At 46.0% G+C, this 24289-nt stretch overlaps 1 protein-coding gene and 1 pseudogene across 1 annotated transcript; both read right to left on the bottom strand.

Moving 5' to 3' along the window:
- Window positions 1–4200: 4200 nt before the first annotated feature.
- On the bottom strand, window positions 4201–22062 carry LOC103714193 (nucleoside diphosphate kinase 3-like). The gene is made up of 7 exons (XM_008801361.5): window positions 21702–22062; window positions 19148–19285; window positions 18612–18649; window positions 18464–18514; window positions 17389–17556; window positions 17176–17288; window positions 4201–4519 (listed from the first exon to the last, which is right to left on the bottom strand). Exons 1-7 carry the CDS (start codon window positions 21781–21783, stop codon window positions 4396–4398), a joined length of 714 nt encoding a protein of 237 aa, XP_008799583.3. The 5' UTR covers window positions 21784–22062; the 3' UTR covers window positions 4201–4395.
- Window positions 22063–22482: 420 nt separating this feature from the next.
- LOC148715399 (uncharacterized) lies at window positions 22483–23756 on the bottom strand (annotated as a pseudogene).
- Window positions 23757–24289: the final 533 nt, after the last annotated feature.

Genomic DNA, 24289 nt, shown 5'->3' with positions numbered 1-24289 from the left:
CCACTTTTGATGCTCCTATTTCTCTATGGAGACGGCGACGACGCGTGCCATACCGTACCGTCAGAAGCTTGGCGAAGGTAAACTTGGCAGGCACAGTCCCGCTCTCGATTACACAGAGCAGCATGCCATACCGTACCATCAAAAGATTGGCGAAGGTAAACTTGGCAGGCGCAATCTTGCTTCCAACCTCAGCAACAGCATGCCACATCATACCATCAGAAGCTTGGCGATGGTAAACTTGGCAGGCGCAGTCCCACTCCAAACCTCAGAGGACTAGGGGAGCATGCAACAGCATGCCACACCATACCGTCAAAAGTTTGACGAAGATAAACTTGACAGGCGCGGTCCCGCTCTCGATCAGGGAGGCTACATTTGCATGGCACCGCCCCAGTCCTCAATCTCCAATTTTATTTGCTGCCCCTGGTTTTTTCATGATCCAGTTCGAGGTCTTGCTCTTCTTCTATAGTGCTTTCATTTACAAGCATCGTTGAGCTTCAATTGCCTTCTCTCTGAGATCTGTCCTCGTTGCGAACGTCTTCACTAAACTTCATCCTTCTAGCATCTTTCGATCTCTTGTTTTCAAACTCAAGTTGATGTCCACTTTACCACCTTGAGTTTGAGGGGGGATGTTAGAATTATTATAGGATCATTAATTAATTTATGATTGACTGTACCAAACTTAGTTGGTCTTATCAAACTCTATCTTGATTGATTTGTGATTGATTGTGCCAAACTTAGTTGCCCTTATCAAATTTTGTCGGCCTTCTAGTACTATATAAAGGTTACTCCTATATACTGTAATAGCAAGCAGAAATATAATTTTCTTCTCTTATTCTTCTTTTTTTAATATTCTGCTAGAACGAACGACTGCGACAAAAGGGGTACATCTTTTGAAAAGTATTTGAAAAGTATTTATTATGGAGTGCTATGACTTCCTCTTTCTAACCCACAAGGCATCTTTGGAGTAGTTGGCTACATAGGAGGCCACCTAGTCCGCAGCCCCATTGGCCTTTATGGAGATGTGGCACTCTATTTTTTGCTGGTTTCAAAAAAAAACAATCTGGGTATTTGTCCTTGCTTGAAGTGGGGTTGCATTTCCACAGTCCGTTACCATGCTAGGAGCCAAAAACCAACCCAATCTGTAGCTCCACGCATTGTCGGTTAAATTTTTTTTATTAATATAACAATTTTGAAGCGTGCTACCTCTAATATTATCCCTTCTTGTGCTGCACCCCAGGACTGCTCATTTCCTCATCATTTTAAATGGTTTTGCCTTGTAGAATCCTTTTGAGACTCGCACATACTGATAGTATTTATCGTTTAGTTTCTGCTTGACTTCATAGAAGAATCTAGTCGACGCTATCGGGTTACTTTACTGCAAATGCTTCGGACAACTGAACCCTCTTTTGATTAAAAAAAAAAAAGAGTATATTATTAGGAGCACTCCAATGCTCCTTTCTCGGTCCCTTTCTGGCTACCTTCTCGGTTTCCACGGCGTCGGGACTCAGAGTAAACGCGTAATCCACACTGAAGATTTCCTTGGATTGCTCGCAAGTTGCATGCTCTCTGTCTCTTCTCGTCGCACCCTTCCAGAAGTTACGTGGACGTGGATATATTTTGGGCAGCTGCAATCCGGTTGGCACTATAGTTCTAACCTATTGATTTCAAATTGACCTGGATATATGCGCAGCCATTTTTATTTTCAGAAACTAGGATGGTAGGAAGTCTGGATAAAATCGAGCAATAAGAAAATTATAACAATCCTTTAAATTTAGTTACATAGAGACCTCAAAAGTTTTAAAAGTTTTAATTAACCACCAAATCTTTATTTTTATTAAAATATAGCTTAGTCGTCTATCTGAATTCTAACACAATTAAAACAATGAGAAAAAAAGAACTAAAATACCTTTAATTCAGAGAGACCGAATTGTGACTTTTATACGATCTCAAAATAATTCATCCTCTGTTATCCATCAATCTACATAGATCTCAAAGGACCATATCCTCTTTCATCTATCTATCTATATAAATCCTAAAGCACTTCATCTTCTATCATCCATCTGCTTACATAGATTTAAAAACACTCTATCCTCTGTCATTCATCTATTTGTGCAGATCTTGAAAGCACTCCCTTTCAATTCATACTAAAACGAGAGTCATTTGTTAAGTTAGTAGGAACGACAGTACTAAAATTTTACAAAAGTTTAGTTATCAAGCGACTCTCGCATGATAACATTTTACAACGAAGATAGACGCCTAATCCACATTACAATGTATTTGAAATTTTTGTAGCTAATTGATATTTTTTAAATATTTGGGTTCAAAATGCAAACAGCCCAAATTTGGAGGGGTATATTTATAATCTTTGTGGAATTTAAAATGAACTCGCCAAAATCAATACCTAATAACTTAACCAACCGGGCCAATTGATACTCTTCCAAAATGCAAACAGCCCAAATTTGGAGGGGTGTATTTATAATCTTTTTGGAATTTAAAATGAACTCACCAAAAAATACCTAATAACCTAACCAACCGAGCCAATTGATACTCTTCCAATCCATCCAATAAATTGAGCCATGATAAAAGTTAAGATGTACAATCCGAGTATGGCTCTAAAATTAAGGCTGAACCTTCAATTAAATCAATAAAATTTTTTAATAATTCATTGCAATCTTAGTGGACTCAAACGGTGTCAACTAAACCATCAAATATTTGTACAAATAGCCAACTCTAGCCCCTTTGCTTAGACCAGACTTCACATCCGGACCAATCAAATAATAGGTTAGATTCAAGTCCAAAACTAAACATAAATTTGATTTGTCGTCATTCCCAAGTCCAGTATCCAGTCGGATCCAGACCCCGCCTGCTTGCGGTTGGTTCGGCCGTAGACTCCTACTAGCCCAACCAGTGGCATGTGGTAGCTGGTAACACGAGCTCAATCTTCGAAGGGCCACTCTAGAAAGCCGCTCGCAGCCTACCGGCTCCCGCCGGTATCGAGGCCAGGAGGGTGGGATACGAAACCAAGTTCATTGTACTGTGCCATCTACACCATTTACCTAGATTAGATAGTCGGTATTTGATAACAACCTATGACCTCACCCAAAAAAGCTAGCCGAAAAGTATTATTTAGTTTCCTGATTCTGCATAAGTACTGAAGATCTACTTAGCGAATAACCAATGTGGGACTAAATATATGCCCACATGGGTCCTCACAGATACATAATCAAACAATGGTGCCGACAAACAAAAAAAAAAAAAAACCGAGTGCATTTTAAATGAGCATCTTTTTCCATGGTATATTTGCCTTGCCATAGCATAAATCACAAAATAGATTCCTACGTGATCGCGTTATGTCTTGGGCTACGTGCATGAATCCACATGACATCCTAATTAGACTCATACAACAGAGCTCAGCAGAGCGCTTGAGGACACAATCCGGGGGAAACCATAACGAAAAAGAATACTTCATATTAGCTACTAAACTAGGAGATGAATGAATGCACGGTGATAATCATTAGAAGAACCCCACAACGTTTCAGAACCTTAGAATGACGAATGCCACCAACCACTACAACCCAAGACCTGCCTTTCTCGTGGCCATGACGCAGTTGGTTCAATATAAAACAGACCTGTTCTTTATTCTGCATTCATGCCACATTAATGAGATACATTAATTCAAATAGAAAATGACCTTAAAAATAAAATAGCATAAAAAAAAGACCAAGGACTGAAAGGGAAGAGTCGAGCTTCATGCTCTTTGATTAAAAAAGAATCACTAGTTGCCGAGGAATTAGTTGCAACCATGCACAAAACTTTCATCCACCAACTACCGCAAATTTATTAACCATAAGAGCACAAAATTTCAACGACTCTTGATCCTTTTCTCATGACTAGGGTATAACACAGAAATCTTAGCAATTAGCTATAAGAAATAAGCAAGCCTTGGCTATAAAATACGTTGCATTACTATAGATTAAATCAGTGCCATGATCTACTGTTCATGTGGTGCTTGTGTCGCATGAAGTTTTAGTCAGATACCAGTTTTATATACATATATCTATACATACACACACTGTTATTCAGCTCACCTTCTAGTAATAGGGGTATCAATAAGGGTGTCAATGCTCTTCTAATTCAAGATGCAGAACAGAAAGGGAGGACCTTATTTGCCCAGTAAATGATGAAACGGAACAATCAGTGTTGTTTGAATGATTAGTGTGCAGCTTATTATTGCCAAAGTTACATATCCCAGATCACAACCCTGTCTCAGAATATAATTTGTTAATGACAAGTACTTCCCAGCAGGTGGATTTTGCTCACTATAAAATGAAAAAAAAAATTGCAACCTCTGCTAATTATTGAGCACCAAAAGATACCAAAAAACCAAGAAACTGATCAATTGACTCCATAGAGCCATTTCTCGGCATTGCTGGCATAAGAAACTAATTCGCTAGGTTCAAACCACAGAGCAATTTCATTCCTGGCTGTTTCAGACCCATCACTTCCATGAATTATGTTTCTGCAATGAAACCATACACAAAACTCAGAACTTATGTCTGAAAAATACATAGCATGCATTGAAAAGTAATCACAACATGCACTTGACTAAAATTCACATAATTGGGAAATCTCTCCGAGTTATATAACCAAAGATCGAAAACCAAATGATTTTTTGTCAGGCAAGCGGAAAAAATAATACTAGAAGTTCAAATGTACGCAAGAATACAAGGCTGAATAATCTAAGTAAAAGGTGAGGGATTTGTTTTGGCCCTTACTTGACCTGTGGTTGCCAGTGGTAACTAGGTTGCTGGTCATGATTTATACCATGCAGACAGTTTGCCATACAGACAGGCTTCTATGAGGAGTTCCTTAAAGTTTCCGTATTTATGTTTTTTTTATTGATCTTTAATTTGACAGGTAAAATGGTTAATGAAATGTAACATGCAGAGATTTGACATGGACAGGCTACCGAAAGGAGGATTCTTGGAAGCCTTATGGCAGAAATTTCAGGTAAAGAGCAACCAGTACAAGGATTCAAGAACCTATATCTTTCTCTAGAAGAAAACATGCCCTGACAACCATCTAATCATAGGGTTGTTAGCAAAATATATTCCAACGTAATTTATTATCACCCTTGATGTTACCACATCCTGCACATTATTGCCAGAATGTATCCTAATAAGGGCCTATTAGGATATTCCTACAGGATTGGACTAAAAATGCTGCAGAAATCGGGCCAGGCTTGTCTAGCACATGTCTTCTAAACTATGTGCACATATTATGTCTAGTATTATAGAATATGAGGCCTGGCCCAACCCTTGTCAACTAGACCTCTTCCAGTCCATTCCTATAGGATGGAAAAAAAAAGACACTCGATTAGGTCATTTTTTATCCCTATAGGATCCGAGCCGGCCCACTCTGAAAAAATTCTAGCAAATTCTGTGAATATGGGCTTTGCCTAGCCTGTGTTCTTGTAAGTCCGGTTGGATTGCACAAGACTATCCAAACAGGCCCTAAGTTGTTTTAAAAACTTGCCTTGACCCACTTTTTATGAGTCAGAATTCTGCTTTGTGTATCGAAACGAAAGGCCAAGAAGCACAGGAAACAATATATAGAAACGGTTGATACACTTAAATCAGCTAAACTTCAATTTAAGCTGAAGAGTCCACAGTACCAAAAACTGAATTCTACTCTCAGTCTCAGGAGGCTGAGACATGAATATAGCATAAATACTGGCATGTTTTGAGTCCCAGTTTGCAGTCCAACATAAAGACACCAAAGAACCTCCAAACATAAAAGGAAAACCAAACAATAAGTGCATGCTTGCTTACAGATAAAAATCCGACCTACATGAGATTACATACCAAAAAATGAAGTCCATGCAACATAAAATGCACTCATTGCAAGTCTTTTTGATGCTTAAAGCAAAGCCCCACCTCCACAAATATAAATTCTTAGCCCTCAATAAAAATCTTGATTCTCAGTTCAACTTAAGAAGTCCAACTATGGAACAAAAAAATCTAACAGAACTTCCATAAACTGTTAAAATACTATATCTTTCGCCCATAAAATATTAATACAGAGTACATCAAATAAGTAAGATTCTTATTTAAACCCATTTTATGTCAGAGTACAACCAACAAGAAAAAAAAAAGTGAAGGTTCCAAATAAAACAAATGTGTTTCCATTGTCGGCAATCTAAACTGCACATAAAGTCTCATTTTTTATGCAGATTATCCAATGCCGGACTGCTTTTTAACTCCTTTTCAACTTATGCCCTTTCATGCTCTTACATTCTGTCTTTCTGCTGGTAAGGTTCATATCATATTGTCATCCCATCCACATTATGTTCCACATAAGTAACTCCTGGTCCTACCATAAACAATTACATTTAATAAAACTCCAAACAACTTTTTGGACTCTTCTAGGAAAGCTTTAGGCTCTACAGTTAGAAATTTTTCAGAAAAGCAATTTTCCCCTGAGAGAACTCTAAGAAAAACAACAGACTGCTTTTACTCAAGGAAGATAACTTTACTAAGGTAACTCTATCTTTGCATCACCTTCCTTCTCCCATAAAATGGTATTCTAGCTTGTCAATTTGAGCCACATTTCTACCAAACATTCTTAAAACATGTTAATGCAATGCTATTTAATTGTGTAAATGTTTGGACTTGATGCCATCTGTCTACATGCTTTTAAAAGACAAATATAACTAATATGGAACAAGCATGCTTCGCCAACACATAATTGAAGCCAAACAGGCCTTACACTCATTTTTTCCCTGACCTAAAAGATGCTCCTGAGTAATTTTTTTTTTGTTTTTTCCTTTTTTTTCCCCAGTTGTTAAGTTTGCAAGACCACTCAGATTTAAGCTATTTTGACCAATACCAGCACAAAGGATTGAAATTTCAACACATTAATTGACTTATCCCAAATTATAATTGTTGGGGGAAAAATACAAGGCATCCTGGAGCGAAAGGCGCCGACCGGAAAACTCCCGACCGGGGAGCGCCGACCAGGAAGCTCCCAAACAGGAAGCACCTGACCGGGGAGCGCCGACCAAAAAGCGCCGACCAGGAAGCGCCGACCAGGAAGCTCCCGAACGGGGAGCGCCGACCAGGAAGCTCCCGAACATGAAGCGCCCGACCGGGGAGCGCCGACCAGGAAGCTCCCGAACGAGAAGCGCCCGACCGGGGAGCGCCGACCAGAAGCGTCCGACCTGATGACGCTCGGACTAGAATGCGCCCAGCTTGGCAACTGGCTCGGCACCCAACCAGATGCCGAATTCCGAAATGCCTTATCCAAATATTGGACCCCAGCCTAACTCCTTAAGGAAGTCTGACTCCAGATTCGCAACCTCACCGTATCCTGCCACTGTCGTCAAAATATTATTGCGCATGGCCTCTGCAGGCCTCCAGCACACTCAACCATTAAATGGGCATGGTTCATGATGATCTCCGGTTCACTCAACCATCAAAGCGTATGACCTCTCCCGACCCCCGGTTCACTCAACAATTAAAGCATATGGCTTCTGTCGTCTACGGACATTGAACCTCTTACGGCAAACCTACTTGACAACTGATGATAACATGATTCAACGATGACTCGAGAACTTCGACCTAATCTCCAACAGTAACAGCGCTGACTCATACGATCGGGCATTAATTTCCACTTCATACTAGATCGTACGACAGGCAGTTTGCCCCGTCACATCACAGGTAACCCAACCCCCTCTATAAAAGGGGACTCCTCCATTTCAACAAAAAAAAAGGAAAAAAACCCGGACTCTCTACTATTGTCTCCATTCTCACACTTGCCCCCTCTGACTTAAGCATCGGAGGGCCGGCGCCGGAAATCCCGGCCACCGGCTTCTTGCAGGTCTTCCGGAGGACGCCACGCGTTGACGGACCGCCGCCGATCACCGCCGATTCTCACCGGAGCTCCCCCTTCCTGGCCCAGCGGTCGTCCCCGGTCCAATTTCCAGCAACAGTTGGCGCTAGAGGAAGGGCCCGAGTCGCGGCCATGAAGCTGAGAAGCAAGGGAGCTTCTAATGTCTCCCGACGTCCTCCAACTAGTCCTGGACATTCTGTCCAGAACTCGCCACCTCCGGCCGATTCGACCCCACAAGTTCGGCCGGAGCAGTTTGATGCCCTGATGCAACAGGTACAGGCTTTGGCCACCGCCGTCCAAAACCTGCAACCCGAGGGCGTCCCAGCAGCACCACTTCCTCAGGCCCCGGTCCAACCGGTGCCCCCTCCAAGTGGACCGGCCCCCCAAGGCCGCGATCTCCACGCCTCTTCAAGAGCCAACGGTGAGGAGCGGTGCCGCTGCCAGGGTTCCGCCCGACCATTCTCCTGGAGGGAGCCCCTAGCGAGGGGTCCAGGCGACTGGCCACAACCGTCAGAGGTCAAATCAGTCCCAGGACAACCCACACCCGAACAGACCGCTGTGGCGATCCCTCGGAATGATGAACTCGACAAAAAAGTCGAGAAGCTGGAGCGCCAGATTGAAGCGCTCAACGGCAAGAGGGGGAGATGTGAGGGTGACTACGAGTTTACCGCGAAGTTCCCTTTCTCTTACCAGATCGAGGAGGAGCTGGTCCCGCCAAGGTTCAAGATGCCACAGGTGGAGCCCTACAATGGCAAGACCGACCCCCTCGACCACCTGGAAAGTTACCGGGCCTTGATGGCACTCCAAGGATCCTCGGAGGCCATGCTCTGCAAGGCCTTCCCAGCGACGCTTCGAGGAGCAGCTCGGCTTTGGTTCACCGGGCTGAAACCCAGCACAGTCTCCTCTTTTGAGCAGCTCGGCAGGCAGTTCGCTACTAACTTTGCTGCCAGCCGACCCCAGCGGCGGACTTCGGACTCCCTCCTCGATATAAAGCAAAGGGAGGGAGAGTCGCTGGGGGAATACTTGGACCGCTTCACTGCCGCAACTTGGGAGGTCCGTGAGCTTGACCAGTCAATAGCCATGTCGGCACTCAAGACTGGAGCACGGTCTTATAGGTTTCTCTTCTCCATTGAGAAGAATTTCCCAGCTGACTTCGCCGAGATGCTAGTCCGGGCGTGGAAATACGCGAAGGCTGAAGAAGCTGTTGCTTCTAGACGGGGTGGGGCCGAGCAGGCCTCCAAAAAGCAAAAGAGGCGTCGCGAGGAGCACGGCCGCCCCAGAAGCCCGTCTCCGCACCGAGCAAAGAACCCGCCTCGCCCGAAGAGTCCGCCTCGGCTGCGGGGACCGCCCCGACTTCGGTCCCCGCCACGTCCGAAATCCCCACTGCGTCCCCGCATATCCAATGGGAGGTATGAGAACTACATTCCCCTTAACACTCCTCGAACTGAGATCCTCATGGAGATCCAGGGTCAGGATTATTTCCGGCCTCCGCCACCAATGCGGAACCCCGGGGCCTGGCGCAATCCCAAGAAGTACTGCCGCTTCCACCGGGATCACGGCCATGATACGGAAGACTGCTTCCAGCTCCGAGACGAGATCGAGGCGCTCATCCGTCGAGGAGTGCTTAACTGGTTCGTACGGAACCGGCGTGAGGAGAAGAGGCCAGTAGAGAGCGCCGCACAGCATGGAGAGCCGAACGCCAATAAGCCCATCGCTGGCACCATCAACACCATAGAAAGGGGAGCCCCAACTGGGGAACCAACTGAAGAAGGGCTTCCACCAAAGAGCCCCCGCAATTCTGAAGTCATCTCCTTTTCGAACGAGAACCTGAAGGGAGTCGAAACTCCCCATGATGACGCTGTGGTCATCTCTATGGTCGTAAACAAGTTTGATGTAAAACGTGTCCTAGTTGATAATGGAAGCTCGGCGAATGTTTTGTATTTTGAGGCCTACTCTAGAATGGGGATGGCAGAAAAGCAGCTACGGAGAATGAACGCTCCGTTGGTCGAATTTACCGGAGACTCAATTCCAGTAGAGGGCGAGATCGACCTCCTAGTCACAGTCAGACTCGCCCCCAAGGAAAGTACCGTGAAGATGAATTTCCTCGCGGTGCGTTTGCCCTCGGCCTATAACGCCATCCTCGGACGACCAGGGCTTAACGCCCTTCGCGCCGTGGTCTTAACCTGCCACCTACTTGTGCGTTTCCCTACCAGCCAAGGAGTCGGCGAAGCCCGTGGGGACCAGGCGGTAGCAAGGCGGTGCTACATGGCGACCCATGCAGCCAGGCAACCGGCCGAAGTGTCGACCTTACCAGCAGACGATCAGCCCACGGCTGAAACTCTAGAGACACGGGTCGGTCCTCAAAAGCAGCGGGTCGAGCCTGGTGAGCTACTCATTCAAATTCCCTTGCAAGAAAATTTTTCCGAGCTAACCGTGCAGGTCGGCTCTGGCCTCGATGATCGCGAGAGAGATCGCCTCGTCAGCTTCCTGCGAAACAACGCAGATATCTTTACCCGGTCGCCCGGATCACCGAGCAAAAGATGCGGGACTTCGTCTGGAAGTCAATAATTTGCAGATTCGGACTCCCCCGCATCCTCATATCAGATAACGGCCGCCAGTTCAACAACATTCGATTCAGGGAGTTCTGCTCCGAGCTTGGCATCGACCACCGCTTCACCTCGGTCGCGCATCCTCAGACGAATGGAGAAACCGAGGTAACAAATCGAACCATTTTATAGGAGCTTAAAGCCAGACTCGACCAGTCCAAGGGACAGTGGGTCGAGAATCTATACAACGTCCTGTGGGCTTATCGGACCACGTTCCGTATACCCACCGGTGAGACTCCCTTCAATTTGACATATGGAACAGAAGTCGTCATCCAATTGGAGATCGGACTCCCTTCCCCGAGGGTCGAGCATTATGACGCCGGCTTCAGCTCCTCGCAGCTCAGAAACAATCTGGACCTAATCGAGGAGACAAGGGAAGCCGCCCGAGTCCGCATGGCGAGATACCAACAAAAGACGGCACAATACTACAACGCCAGAGTCAAAGTTAAATCTTTCAAAACGGAGGATCTCGTCCTCAGAAGGGCCGAAGCTTCTCGGCCAACCGAGCAAGGAAAGTTGGCTCCGAACTGGGAAGGACCTTACCGAATCGCGCGTGTCCAGCGGCCCGGAGCGTACAGACTGGAGTCTCTTGAGGGGACCCCCATTCCACGAAGCTGGAGCTCTGAAAATCTCCGGGTGTACTACCAGTAGGACCCCGAGGGGTCCTCTGATCGGAACATAAATCTCGCCTTCTCCATAATTTCTGCAATCATTTAACCAGCATTCCTCCTAATGATTGCATATTTCATGATTCTCAGACGACCTGGCCCGGCTCGTGCATACGACCTCGTGCGGACATTAACACCGGGCGCCTTGGCCAAAAGTCTGGAGTGCATTATATCGAGCTCGATCTCGATCTCCCTCAAATACCTCGGCTAAGGCCGGGATGCCTCGAGGTCGACAGTGCGTCCCCAGACCCCTCGACCTCGGGAAGCGTCGCAGGTCGATAGAGCGTGCCCAGACCCCTCGACCTCGCGTACGATTCCTCGACTAAGGTCGGGATGCCCCGAGTATCGACAGTGCGTGCCCAGACCCCTCGACACTTCGGAAAGACGGGGTAGTACCTTCACGGCCCTCCGTGGCGCTCAGCACCAACAACGGGGTAGTACCTTCGCGGCCCCCATAGCGCCTCCTCGACTAAGGTCGGGATGCTCCGAGTGTCGACAGTGCGTGCCCAAACCCCTCGACACTTCGAGAAAACGGGGTAGTACCTTCGCGGCCCTCCGTGGCGCTCAGCACCAACAACGGGGTAGTACCTTCGCGGCCCCCCGTAGCGCCTCCTCAACTAAGATCGGGATGCCCCGAGTGTCGACAGTGCGAGCCCAGCTCCCTCGACCTCGAGATGACGGGGTGGTACCGTCGCGGCCCCCCGAAACGTTCGTGATCGACAACGGTGCTCCCGAAAAGCCTGCGGATGATAAAGCGACGCCCACAAATCAATGGGTTATTCCTCCTAATGCGCCGACGTCCCCAGGGAGCGGACCCCGAGCAGAAGAGCGCCCTCAAAAATTAGCCGAGGAGCGAAACTGCCAACCTCGGCACGGGACGCTCGACTCTGACACTACAAAAGGTACATTTTAATCAAAGGATTGCATTATTTCATTCGTTCCTGCACCTATTACGTGCTCAAATAAAGCCCCGACTGGCGCCATGGCGTTCAGCCGGGCCGATTATCGCCTGGCCTCACCTGCCCCGCATGCACTGCTCGGCGCCGAACCTTAGCTCGGTTTATACCGGCAGCTCGGCGAAACCCTATCCCGAGCTTGGGACCCTTACCGGACCCGTTTAAGTCGGAGAATACATCCGCCTCGGCCACTAGAGGTCCGAGCTCGCAGAGTACGAATAAAACTTGAGTCAGGCTAGTGACCTTTGGTCCAGGGCTCGGCAGAATTCTACGCCGAGCTCGAGAAGGCTTGATGAGCCCGGGTATATCTTTTGGACCTGGACACCGCAATATCGCTGGTCAAAGGTCCGAGCAGCGGGAACTTGGGACCCGAGCTCAAAGACTTGGCGAATATGCCGAGCCTAAACTTAAATCTAACCACGCAACGGATGCAGTCGAGGCCGCAGAGCCCGTCTATAAAGTGAAGTCGATCGAAGAAATTTACATTTATTGAGGAACAAAACTTGGATCAATCATAGAAAAGTATACTCATTTAAAAGAAAAGCCCGAGGGCCAAGTACAAAATCAAGGCTTGGCCGTATAACAATATAAAGGCCATCCTTCTTTACACATGGTAAAAAGATACAAAAAATGACCGTCCTACGGCTCGGCCCTATCATCTTCGGCGGCTTCGGGGGCAGCTGGTTCCTCCGCGGCCAAAGCCTCGGCATGGCCGTCTTCGGCGGCCTTGGGAGCAGCCTCGGGCGCTCCCGCTGGACCCTCCTCGGCAGCCGACCCAGTCTCCTCGGCGACCTCGTCGACCGCCGGAGTACCCGCCTCAAACTCGACCCCCGCTCCCGGTTGAAGCAGATCGAGGTCGAAGTCGGGGAGGAACCGCTGTAGTTGATTGCGGAAATCATTAAAGCCTTGGGTGAGCCCGTTCACCCCCTCCTCTTCGAGCAGGTCTCGGAACTCTTCCGATTCACGGAAGAGTTCGACAGCGTTTTGGGCCTGCTCCCTGGCCTCCTTCTCCCGAGCCTCGTGTTGCTCGGCCTTCTGCTCCAAATTCCTCATTTCCTGCTCACGAACTGTGAGCAGGGATTGAGCTTCGGACAAACGGGCCTCGAGCTCTCGGACCTTGAGGTGAGCTTCCTTCGCCTCCTGCTCGCGGGTAGCAAGGGCCAGAGTGGCCTCGGCCAGACGTGCCTCTGCTAGGGTGTGCGCGCCCTTCTCCTCCTCAAGCTCGGCGGTCAGAGCTCGAATCTCGTCCTCAGCCGCCTCCACCTTTGTCTGGAGCATCTTCTGTTCGGCCTCGGATACGAGGCGCTTCGCCTCGGCCTCCTCCCGCCCACGTTGATACCTTAGAGCCCGGTCCCGGTAGTCTTGGGCTATATGCATCAGCGTCTCGATTTCTTGAAGGTGCTGCAAAAGAAGGAGATGAGAAACAAGACCAATTTAAAACGAACCTTCACGAATGAAAAGGTAAACTTACTCGGATGGCAGAACAAAGGGTCGCGTCCATAAAAGCGCCATAATTCATGGACCTGATTTTGGCCTGGTCGGCCGGGAGCAGTGCAACCCGAAAAACTTCACGCGCCGTTTGGGGATTATCGAGGGCCGAATCACCCTCGAAGACTGCCCAACCAGGAGCATAAGGCACCCTTTCCTGACGATCTTGAGTACCCGACGGGCCCGGTGGGCTAGGCCTTGCTGGGCTCGGCGGATGTGGTTCCATGGCCCCTGACTGATCCCTGGTTCGGGACTGGGGAGCTGGGGTGGGACAGGTAGCCGACCCGATTACTGTGGGATTGGGGCGGAGCACGCGAGCGCGAAAGCCCCCGTAGAGCTCGTTCCTCCTTTTTCGAAGCTCGGAACTCCCGCCCGAACGGGACTAGCCGCTCTCGCCTCGGCGACCGCGCCAGACGAAGACTTGTCTCTCTTCCTGGGTTCGGAAGGGGCCCCACCAGCCTCGGCCGCCCTCTTCTGGAACCGAGCGTACAGGGCCGCGCTTTTCGTCACCATTTTCGGAACGTCTGAAAGCGAAAGAATTAAGGAAAAAGGTCAAATGTTAGGAAATAAAAGACCGAACAGAAAAACAAAAACTACCCTTACCCTGAGGGCGCGCTGAGCTCAAGCCAACGTTGACCAGGGCGTCCTCGCTCACGAGGTCGTTCAGCAGAATGTTCTCCTCGAGGCCGCGAAGAGCATCGAGGATCTCCTGCTCGCCCTTGGACAGAATGGGGAGTTTGTTGACGGCTTTGAGCCAAGTGTGCTCCCACCGAGGATTGAACCCTCACGCCCGCTCGGAGGACAAAAAGAAAAACTTATCCTTCCACCCGTTAATGGATGAGGGAGCCCCCCGGAAAAGTGGTTGACCACCCCGAAGGGCAAGGTAGAGCCACTCTCCGTCACCCGGATTAGATTTCAGTAAAAAGCACCCCCGGAAGACATTGACGGAGGTCGGCATCCCATGTAAAAGACATAAGGTCAAAAAGCCGACTATAGTTCTCCACGCGTTCGGAACGAGTTGCGCCGGGACAATTTGATACATCGCCAGCAACTCGTTCACAAACCCGTGAAGAGAAAACCGCAGGCCGGCCCAGAGTGCTTCTGTATACACTCCGATCCGGCCTGGAGGGGGCCTTGTCACCCGATCCCTTGACCCCGCAGGTTCCAAGTGGAACCCGCGCTGAGGAAAGAACCATTCCTCAACCATTTCCATCTCCTCAACACTCAGGGTGGACCCAACCTCACTCGGACCAGGACCCATTAGAAATAGGAAAGAAAAAGGAGGGAGGAAGAAGGTTTCAAGAGAGAGACACCTTAGGAGGTTCACCGGAAGTAATGGCGGAACGTCGGAACGGCCGCTTCGGACTGAGAAGGAAAAGAGAAGAAAAAAGAAGACGATAAGAGAGAAACCTTAAGAGGCCAGGCAGGGGTTTATATAGATCCCTCCAACGGCCCAGATCAGCGAGACGGAACGCCGCTCCCCGTCCAGCTCGTGACACATGTCGGCCCGAAAGTCAGAGTGCCGCATTAAATTCGGGCTAACGCTTCGAACACAGAAGCGCCTCGTCGGATCGTGTGGCCCCATCATGAGCCCACGACGCGAGGACGCTTCGAAAAATGAAAAGGTACCCTAATGATGAAACGTTTCGGGAAAGAGGAGACGCCGCCCATTAGAAGCGCCTCGAAGCGCGCGATAATTCAAAATTTTCCTAACCCGTATTAACCCAATTAAAACTACTTCCCGCGCTCGAGCTTATAATCAGCTCGAACTCGGAAGTCGGGGGTAGTGTTGGGGGAAAAATACAAGGCATCCTGGAGCGAAAAGCGCCGACCGGAAAACTCCCGACCGGGGAGCGCCGACCAGGAAGCTCCCAAACAAGAAGCGCCTGACCGGGGAGCGCCGACCAGGAAGCTCCCGACCAGGAAGCACCGACCAGGAAGCTCCCGAACGGGAAGCGCCGACCAGGAAGCTCCCGAACAGGAAGCGCCCGACCGGGGAGCTCCCGACCGGGGAGCGCCGACCAGGAAGCTCCCAAACAGGAAGCGCCTGACCGGGGAGCGCCGACCAGGAAGCGCCGACCAGGAAGCTCCCGACCAGGAAGCGCCGACCAGGAAGCTCCCGAACGGGAAGCGCCGACCAGGAAGCTCCCGAACAGGAAGCGCCCGACCGGAGAGCGCCGACCAGAAAGCTCCCGAACAGGAAGCGCCCGACCGGGGAGCGCCGACCAGGAAGCTCCCGAACGAGAAACGCCCGACCGGAGAGCACCGACCAGAAGCGTCTGACCTGATGACGCTCGGACTAGAATGCGCCCAGCTTGGCAACTGGCTCGGCACCCGACCAGATGCCGAATTCCGAAATGCCTTATCCAAATATTGGACCCCGGCCTAACTCCCTAAGAAAGTCTGACTCCAGATACGCAACCTCACCGTATCCTGCCACTGTCGTCAAAATATTATTGCGCATGGCCTCTGCAGGCCTCCAGCACACTCAACCATTAAATGGGCATGGTTCATGATGATCTCCGGTTCACTCAACCATCAAAGCGTATGACCTCTCCTGACCCCCGGTTCACTCAACAATTAAAGCGTATGGCTTCTGTCGTCTACGGACATTGAACCTCTTACGGCAAACCTACTTGACAACTGATGATAACATGATTCAACGATGACTCGAGAACTTCGACCTAATCTCCAACAGTAACAGCGCTGACTCATACGATCGGGCATTAATTTCCACTCCATACCAGATCGTATGACAGGCAGTTTGCCCCGTCACATCACAGGTAACCCAGCCCCCTCTATAAAAGGGGACTCCTCCATTTCAACGAAAAAAAAGGAAAAAAACCCGGACTCTCTACTATTGTCTCCATTCTCACACTTGCCCCCTCTGACTTAAGCATCGGAGGGCCGGCGTCGGAAATCCCGACCACCGGCTTCTTGCAGGTCTTCCGGAGGACGCCACGCGTTGACGGACCGCCGCCGATCACCGCCGATGCTCACCGGAGCTCCCCCTTCCTGGCCCAGCGGTCGCCCCCGGGTCCAATTTCCAGCAACAATAATCAATGCTTGATTTGCTAAATTTATAAGCAATGTGCAAGATAATAAAATTGAAATTGAACTACTTTGTTCCATGACAATGCTGGAGCTCCTTCTATGTTGTACTAGAAGCTTATAGTTTGTTAGGGTGGGGGTGATCTATGATCTTAATAGTCGAGAGAAATTGCTGGCACTTGAGTAGGATAGTCTTTGGTTCGGGAGTAGAGGGAGAGAACCATTGTAGACTCCAGCCGAGAAGACCAGGAAAAGGAGAAATGGTTTTGACTAGCAGCAAATTCATCACCTTCACCTCACCTTAATCCATTCTTTTCAATTAGATATCATATAGGGTCACTTTATTTTTGAAATGTTTCCCGTATTTTATCTACAAAAGTTATTGAAAAATAAATAGAAGTGCTATAATGCTTCATTCACTTCAGAGTTTGTACTTCAGAAAATTTTCACTCAAACCTAACAAAAAGAGAGGAACATATCATGACAAAAACGCTCAAATAAGTTTCAAGGGAATACCTTCCAACAACCACAGCAAGATCTCCTCTGATTGTTCCAGGCTCAGATTTTTGTGGATCTGTGGTGCCAATTAGTTTTCGACCATATTTTATAACTCCCTCTCCTTCCCAAACCTGCAAAGAAAACAAAAAAAGAACCAATTTCTTTTGCCTGAGAAAGAGAGCTTTTTAGGTCAAAATGTTTATAGCACAAGAATATATCCACATTTCTTACCATGGCAAGCACAGGACCAGAGCTAAGAAAATCACAAAGGCCATTAAAAAAAGGTCTATCTTTGAGGTCATGATAGTGTGTCTGAGCGAACTCCTTGGAAGGAACTATCAGCTTGATGGCAACAAGCTTATACCCTTTGCGCTCAAAACGTGATATAATCTCTGCAATCTGAAAAATGCAATTCCAATATCAGGTATACTCTAATCAGATGCAAATCAAAAATTCAATTGTCTGGAACATCAAATGCACCCCCCAAAGAAAAGATCAATATAAAAAAAAAAATAAACCCAAAAAACTCAATCAAAAGACCTTCCCATTACATATCATATGTCAAACACGGTAAAGGAAAAGTTATCAAGCTTATCAGTAATCTAAAATCAAGAGACTAACTTGGCAAGTTCAGAAAGGAAAGCCTTTTGATCATTCCAGTAACTGGATAGATTCTTTAAAAAATTACAGTTTTTCCCATTCCAAAAGCTAACACTGAAGGAACAGCTTCAAAAGACCAGCATTGATGTTCGCCATTCAGTAAAGATGCAACAATCCCCATTACCAAGGAAACACCAAAATAAAATGAACAAACCTCAATAACATATGGCTTTTCCCCGTCCTTTTTGTGTCAAAAAAGAGGATGAGTCGAAAAGAGCATTGTTGCAAAGCAATGCTGATAAACATGGGTTTGTTAGCTAATAGTGAATCTGCTGACACATGGGACAAGCCAGCATAAGATTCCAGTAACTGATAAAATAGACTGCACAAACTGTACATGATGCGAGAAAAGCACATTTTTTTTAATCGGCAGTAAGAAAATGGATATGGTCATGCACTTCATGTCTTCTTCTATTATTAAAAAAAAATCAATCACTTCCTTGAGAAATCAGCAGATGCAAACACAAACTAATTCCTTTAAATGCCAAAGACAGCATTGGAGTGATGCAATGCACGATCCAGACTATGTTGATTGAGTCAATATTTCATCTACAAAACTTGATTTCAACCTTATTTGCACTTTCATGTACTGATATATAAAAGATATCCCCCCAAAATAAATATATACAAGAAATTAATGTCTTACCAGTCCTCTTTGCACTCCATCAGGCTTAATTGCAATAAATGTGCGTTCTAGCTGAAATATATGGAAAATAGCCTTTTAAAATTGTGATACAAATTTCAATTGAAGGACACCAGAAGGAATCTTAACAATGATTGTTTGATAATATTACCTCTGCAGCATGTGCCTCCTGGTCCTGAAACATGTATGCTGGGAGAAAAGAAAGTGAATACAAATAAATAAAAAAGTTCAATGTAAATATGAAGACAAATTTAGAAGCTATAAAATAAAAAAAATCCACATAAACATTAAAAGATGAAGGGTTGTATAATATTACTCCCTAAAACATCTGTGTTTGTAAGATCAGAATCAAAAGTTAGCTATCTATGGAGCAAAAAAAGTTTTTTCCATACAACTACAAAGACCATAATCCAAAACCAAGTAAGGAGAAATTGTGGAAGAGCCGACACTCAATGCAAAGAGGAACCCACAAAATTAAAACAATAACTTGAAGGGCAATAGTTTCACTCAAATTGTACAGATGTATCGAGCCATGTGCAGATAAAATTTTAGAGTTATAGAATCTTATAATATTAACTACTTTAACTTTGAAGTGACCAAAGAAGTGAAATCTTAAAACCTAACACTGAAACATAAACTATAGAAGGGATACGTTAAGAAATCTGATAGATAAAGTGAAACACCAACCTGCAGCAGGAATGGAAATAAGACCAGAAACCCATCCCCTTGGTGTATTCCTGCGATCAGCCTTCTCATAAAATGAAGATACTGATAGCGGCTTTCCTCCGAGCGTGGTTATTGTAGCTGCTGCTGCAGTTCGCCCTTCTGCATAGAAAAGCATTTCACATAGTTAAAGTTGGAATATTGGCATATGAATAATTTGCAATCCAACAGAAGGATAGGTAATTGTCTTATGCCATTTATGCTGGTCAGCAAAATTGCATTTTCTCTGTAGTAAACTATAGTAAGTTAACTCTGAAACAACAGTAAAGTGCAGAAGAACATCAATTCTGCCACATGATGATCCACAAAGACAGAGACAGTTGATATTTCATGTTGTAATTCAATCCATAATGCAGTAGAAATTACGTGATGATGGAAGAATTAAAAATCCAAATATCCTATCAACATGCCTCCTAAGGCCCCGTTTGGATATTTCTACAGGAATATTCTGCAAGAATCGGGTCAATTAGCCCATTCAACCTGCATCTTCTAATGGCCCACCTAAGTCCTAGCCTAAATCATAGTCTGTGGGCCTGTTGGTCTGTAGGAAGAAAAAAAGACCCATGGAGATCTTTTCTTTTCTTCCCATAGGATTCGAGTTGGGAGAGTGTCAGGTTGATATGTTGCAGCCCAAATCCTAGAATGTGGACCTGTTGGTCAGTGGGAAGAACCCGTGGGATTTAAAATGGGGTTGTTAGGTTGATATAGGCCATGCTCAAATAGATTTTCTAGTCCATAAATCTAATAGGAAACTCAGCCCAAATCCTGCTGGATTACTCAAACAGGCCCAAAGGGGAAAAAAGTACACCACAAAGCTATAGGTATAATGTTATATCATGACCCAGGTTGTCAAAATAATGCATGAAAGGGATGATTAGTTGGAGGGAATCCCTGAGAACCTATGCAGTCAAAGACCCACCTTGTGCAATGCTGCTGGGCAGCTGCCACGACAAACGGGAAGAGACAGTCATTTCAAGCTTCTTCAAGTAGACTATTGGTAGTCACCAATTAAACACTACATAACTTGCATCAACGAATTAAATAAGAGAATTATTGAATGCAACAATGATCCCTTCAAGTCATCTATGAAAGCTGATGTTTGTAAGGCTATGCATAATCGAGTACATGCTGGTTAAAACACTTCTACTCATGATGATATCACTACCCTTCAACATTTTTGATATTATAAGAGACCTACCAAGCGGCCCTTCATATAGAGAAGCTTAACATGTAACGATTGTGGCAAATCCCCACAAAGAGCTCCTACTTCATTTCTGAATGGGAAGATGTAAGATTTTAGAAAAGCGGTCATGGACATCATATAGGCTACAAAGGGAGGAAGGTAATTTTCTTCCTAGCATGGCTACTTGAATAAGTTATTCCTACGAGGACACAGGTATGGGTTGAGCGTCAAAACAGAAAAGGACCTTGATTCTCTATTTTAATAATCTCAGTGTACTTGATGGAGCAAAATGCGAACACTTTAATATAAATATAATAAAGGGCAAAAAAAGAACTAGGTAGGGATGAGGAGCAAATCTACTACAGGCATAGAAGTTGTACCAAACTACCACTAGAAGGCAAAGTGATGTACAACGAGAATCCAAGGAGGAAGTAGTAAAGAAAGGTGTTTCAATTTGAGCTTGGCACTCTAAAACATGTGGAAAGACCTAAACTGACATGGATAAAAGTTGCATCAAAAGACTTGAAAATGCTTGAAGATACACTACAGTTAGCCTTTAACATGAACAGTTTAAAAAAATACAGACTCATAGGACCCACCCACAGTCAAGGAAAGCTTTGATGGTTAGACAAATAGTCTCTGGTCAAGTAATGCTACAGAAAAAGTAAGATGCAGTATGGTTCTTGTATGATGCTAGATGACATGTGAGACATTTCATATCCATCATTAGATTAGACGTAGAAATAGCGGACACTATATATGTTTCAAATTCTCACATCACCAGATCTTTCAAAGTTGCAAAACGACTAGCCATTTAACCATTTAGAATTAGAAGAGTGCTTAGACAATCAATCAGCATAAATAGCAGCTCTTTGTTTAATTGCTTTGCTGCCCCAAGACCACCTAAACGACCGCTTAATCATGAAAACAGCCATTTCCATAAAATTTGGTTCAATTATCAACGGCACCATCAAACTTCTATCCCTTTCTTGAATATATAAACCCAGAAAACAACCTACATTTGCTTCTCGTGCTCTGTCTTAGCTTGAATTTCTGAAACAAGTTGTCGACTTTTGTAGTATGATCGAACTAGCAATATCAAACATTCCAAAGCGGAATAGATTTAACCCCCAAAACAACCACTCGAGTACAGTCTGATAAACAAATCTTCTGGCGATGTGGCCCCATCGGTAGCCATTGGTCAGCGACTCAAGTTCCAATTTGAAACAACAGTCAATCCATGATAAAACGTCGAAAATTGAAATCCAGGCTCCAGAACAGACAAATGTAGATTCCAAGAAAGACGGAAGCAGCAAGGAGCCCACAACTACTCACCGGACAAGAGCGGCGAGCTCCGGGAAGCGGCCAGGAGAGCCCTCACCGTCCGGGGAGCCGATCGGTAGACCCGGGAGCTCATCTTCGATCACGAGGTGTGCCGCCGCCCGCCGAGGATAGGGTTGGGCTCCCGCGGCTCTCGTCCCGTGGGGCCTCCTTCTACAGGGTGCGGTTTAGGCAACGGATGGGGCGTTGTATTACGTATTTACCCCTACACTTTCCAGAATTACAAGCCACTCGATGGCGTTGACGGGGAATAGTATAGGGGTATTTAGGGCATTTTGAAGTAAATGGAGTCCCGCGGTCCCGCTCCTCGACGGGCCCGCGTGGTTGCCGGATATCGCGGGGAAGGAATCGGTGCCGCTTAAACTCGAAAGCACCGATTTTGCTGGGCTGGAAAGAAGCGGGCGAATTGATTCGGCGGGGTTCCAACCTTGATGGGAACGCCGGGAACGCCGGGCCTCTCTATAAATATACAAAATCTCAAAAGATTATAATAATTACAATAGTCTCCAGCAATTGGATGATGCTTATGCTCCGAATAAATTGCGTCAGAAAGCCATCTAATAACCATTAGAGTCATTCTCTAAATGAATCTATGAAGCCTATAATATATGTATAGTATAATTGAGATCCTTCCATACCGCTCTCAACTCAATCGTCGGCAGTAAACGAGTGAAAAATGCCTTGTACAGTTTCCCTTTTCCCTTTCAGCCAGTCCAAGAGTTCAGTTCACTCGAAAGCATGTAGCCATTAAGGAAAGCGGCCGTTGGATATTTGGTTTGAACCGGTTCCGCCCCACCCCTTATAGTAAGTACTGGTGAGAGAGAAAGAGCGCTCCTGCCCTTTACCCAAACAGTACAAGAATAGCAATCTACCTATTGGTGTGCTGCTGCCCTCAATCGACCTGATCGTCCCAATTCGGCAGATACAAAAGCACCACTGTCACTTCAACCTAGTTCATCTCTCTCCAGAACACTACCATCAAGATTAAGGCTGTGACTCTACCCGACCCATGTTAGAGGACCTGTGGGGTCGGGTCGGATCGGGTCCTAAAATTAGTCTCGTTTTATTTTTTGAGTCAGACCCGAGTATTGAATTCAGACCCAATTCGATTGACCCATTTGAAATTTGGATAATTTTGAATTTTCAATACTACGACTCGCCCTAATCCGACCATAGTTTCTCTTTATTCACCTGCACATTGGTTTCGGTGAGTGATGGGTCTGAGCAATGCCGGCCTTAGAGGAACAATAGCAGAACTGCTGGAACCCAAACTCCTCTTTACTTCTTTGAGCAGAATTGTGAAGGCTTGGTGACCCAAACCTATTTCCTCTCCAGCACATACAGTGAGATGATAGCTTGGGGAGTGCCGATGAAGTGTCGGAGAAGGAGAGGGTCCTCTTCAGGAACTTGATGCTCTTGCTGTTGCTCTTTGGTGCAACTGCAAGCTTCTTTCACTTCTTTAGCATCTGCCGAAGCCTAACTATCTCTGTGATCATGTTGGGCTTCTTAGAATCCATGGATCTTATTTGATAGCTTTCCAAATGCTTTAAGAAGACAAAAACTCTCTGTTCGTGTTGGCAGTGATGGTCTGAGATGCGATGTTGGGTGGTGCTTCAGAATTTAAAGAGAGCTCCAATCCTTTGTTTAGTATTTTTCTTTTGTTTATTTTTATATGGCTATTGGTCATCTTACCTGGGTTCTGAGATCATTGCCTGGGGAATCAAACTGACCAACGGCTTCTTTTAAAATACTCATATGAATACGACTACAGCTTTTTTTTAGCAAGTCTGGGCCTCATTCATTGGTTTCTAGGAAAAAGGCACTGCTTGACCTTGTGCATAAGAAGGGTCCTGGACTGTTGATTCCGATCAAAATGCTGATCTTTCAACGATCTTCCTATTTCCTACAGTAGCCACTATAAACACTATATGTACTGTCCCAGCATGTGATTTTCGTACAATATTTATTATATTACTGTCTCAGATGCTAGAGCGATTGAGTATCATGGAATACCATTTTCTAATCAATAATATAGTTATTGGATTCATATTGGCTAGATAGCAAATTCAACATTTTTCTTTTTGCCAAAATTCGCACCCAACCGAGATCCGAATCAGATCCGAATTTTTTTAAGTTAGATCCGGGTTATACATAAAATCGATCCGAATGATCTGTTAGATCAAAAATTGTAGCCGTGAATCCAAATCGGCTCAACTCGATTTTGCACCCCTAATCTGTTAGAAACCTAGTTGGGTCGGAGTTACTCGTGACCCAATCTGACCCAACTTTTTTGCACCCCTAATCAAGATTGATCAAGAGAAAATAGAAAGATGATGGTTCTCAAGAGAAATAAATCACTTTGAAAGATGCAGCAATTACGAAAGGAAAGCCACATATTGCTCCTGTTGTCAAAGATCTTTTGGCAACTATCGTCCGAAGAAAGTCATGCTTTTAGAAGAATAAATCTAGCACTTTGTTGTATATCTTTTACTGTATATATTCTCGTTATATTTCTCCTGCGGAACTTCCTTTTTCCCAGAAAAATGACATTCTTGTAAAACTTCAAAGTAAACTTTGCAATT

Source organism: Phoenix dactylifera, chromosome 1 (assembly GCF_051530095.1).
Source record: "Phoenix dactylifera cultivar Ajwa chromosome 1, Ajwa_hap1_PhDact_Kaust_v1.1, whole genome shotgun sequence".
In the NCBI taxonomy this organism is placed as follows: Eukaryota; Viridiplantae; Streptophyta; class Magnoliopsida; order Arecales; family Arecaceae; genus Phoenix; species Phoenix dactylifera.
The sequence above is the reverse complement of the archived record's forward strand: the minus strand, read 5'-3'. Positions and strand labels throughout refer to the sequence as shown.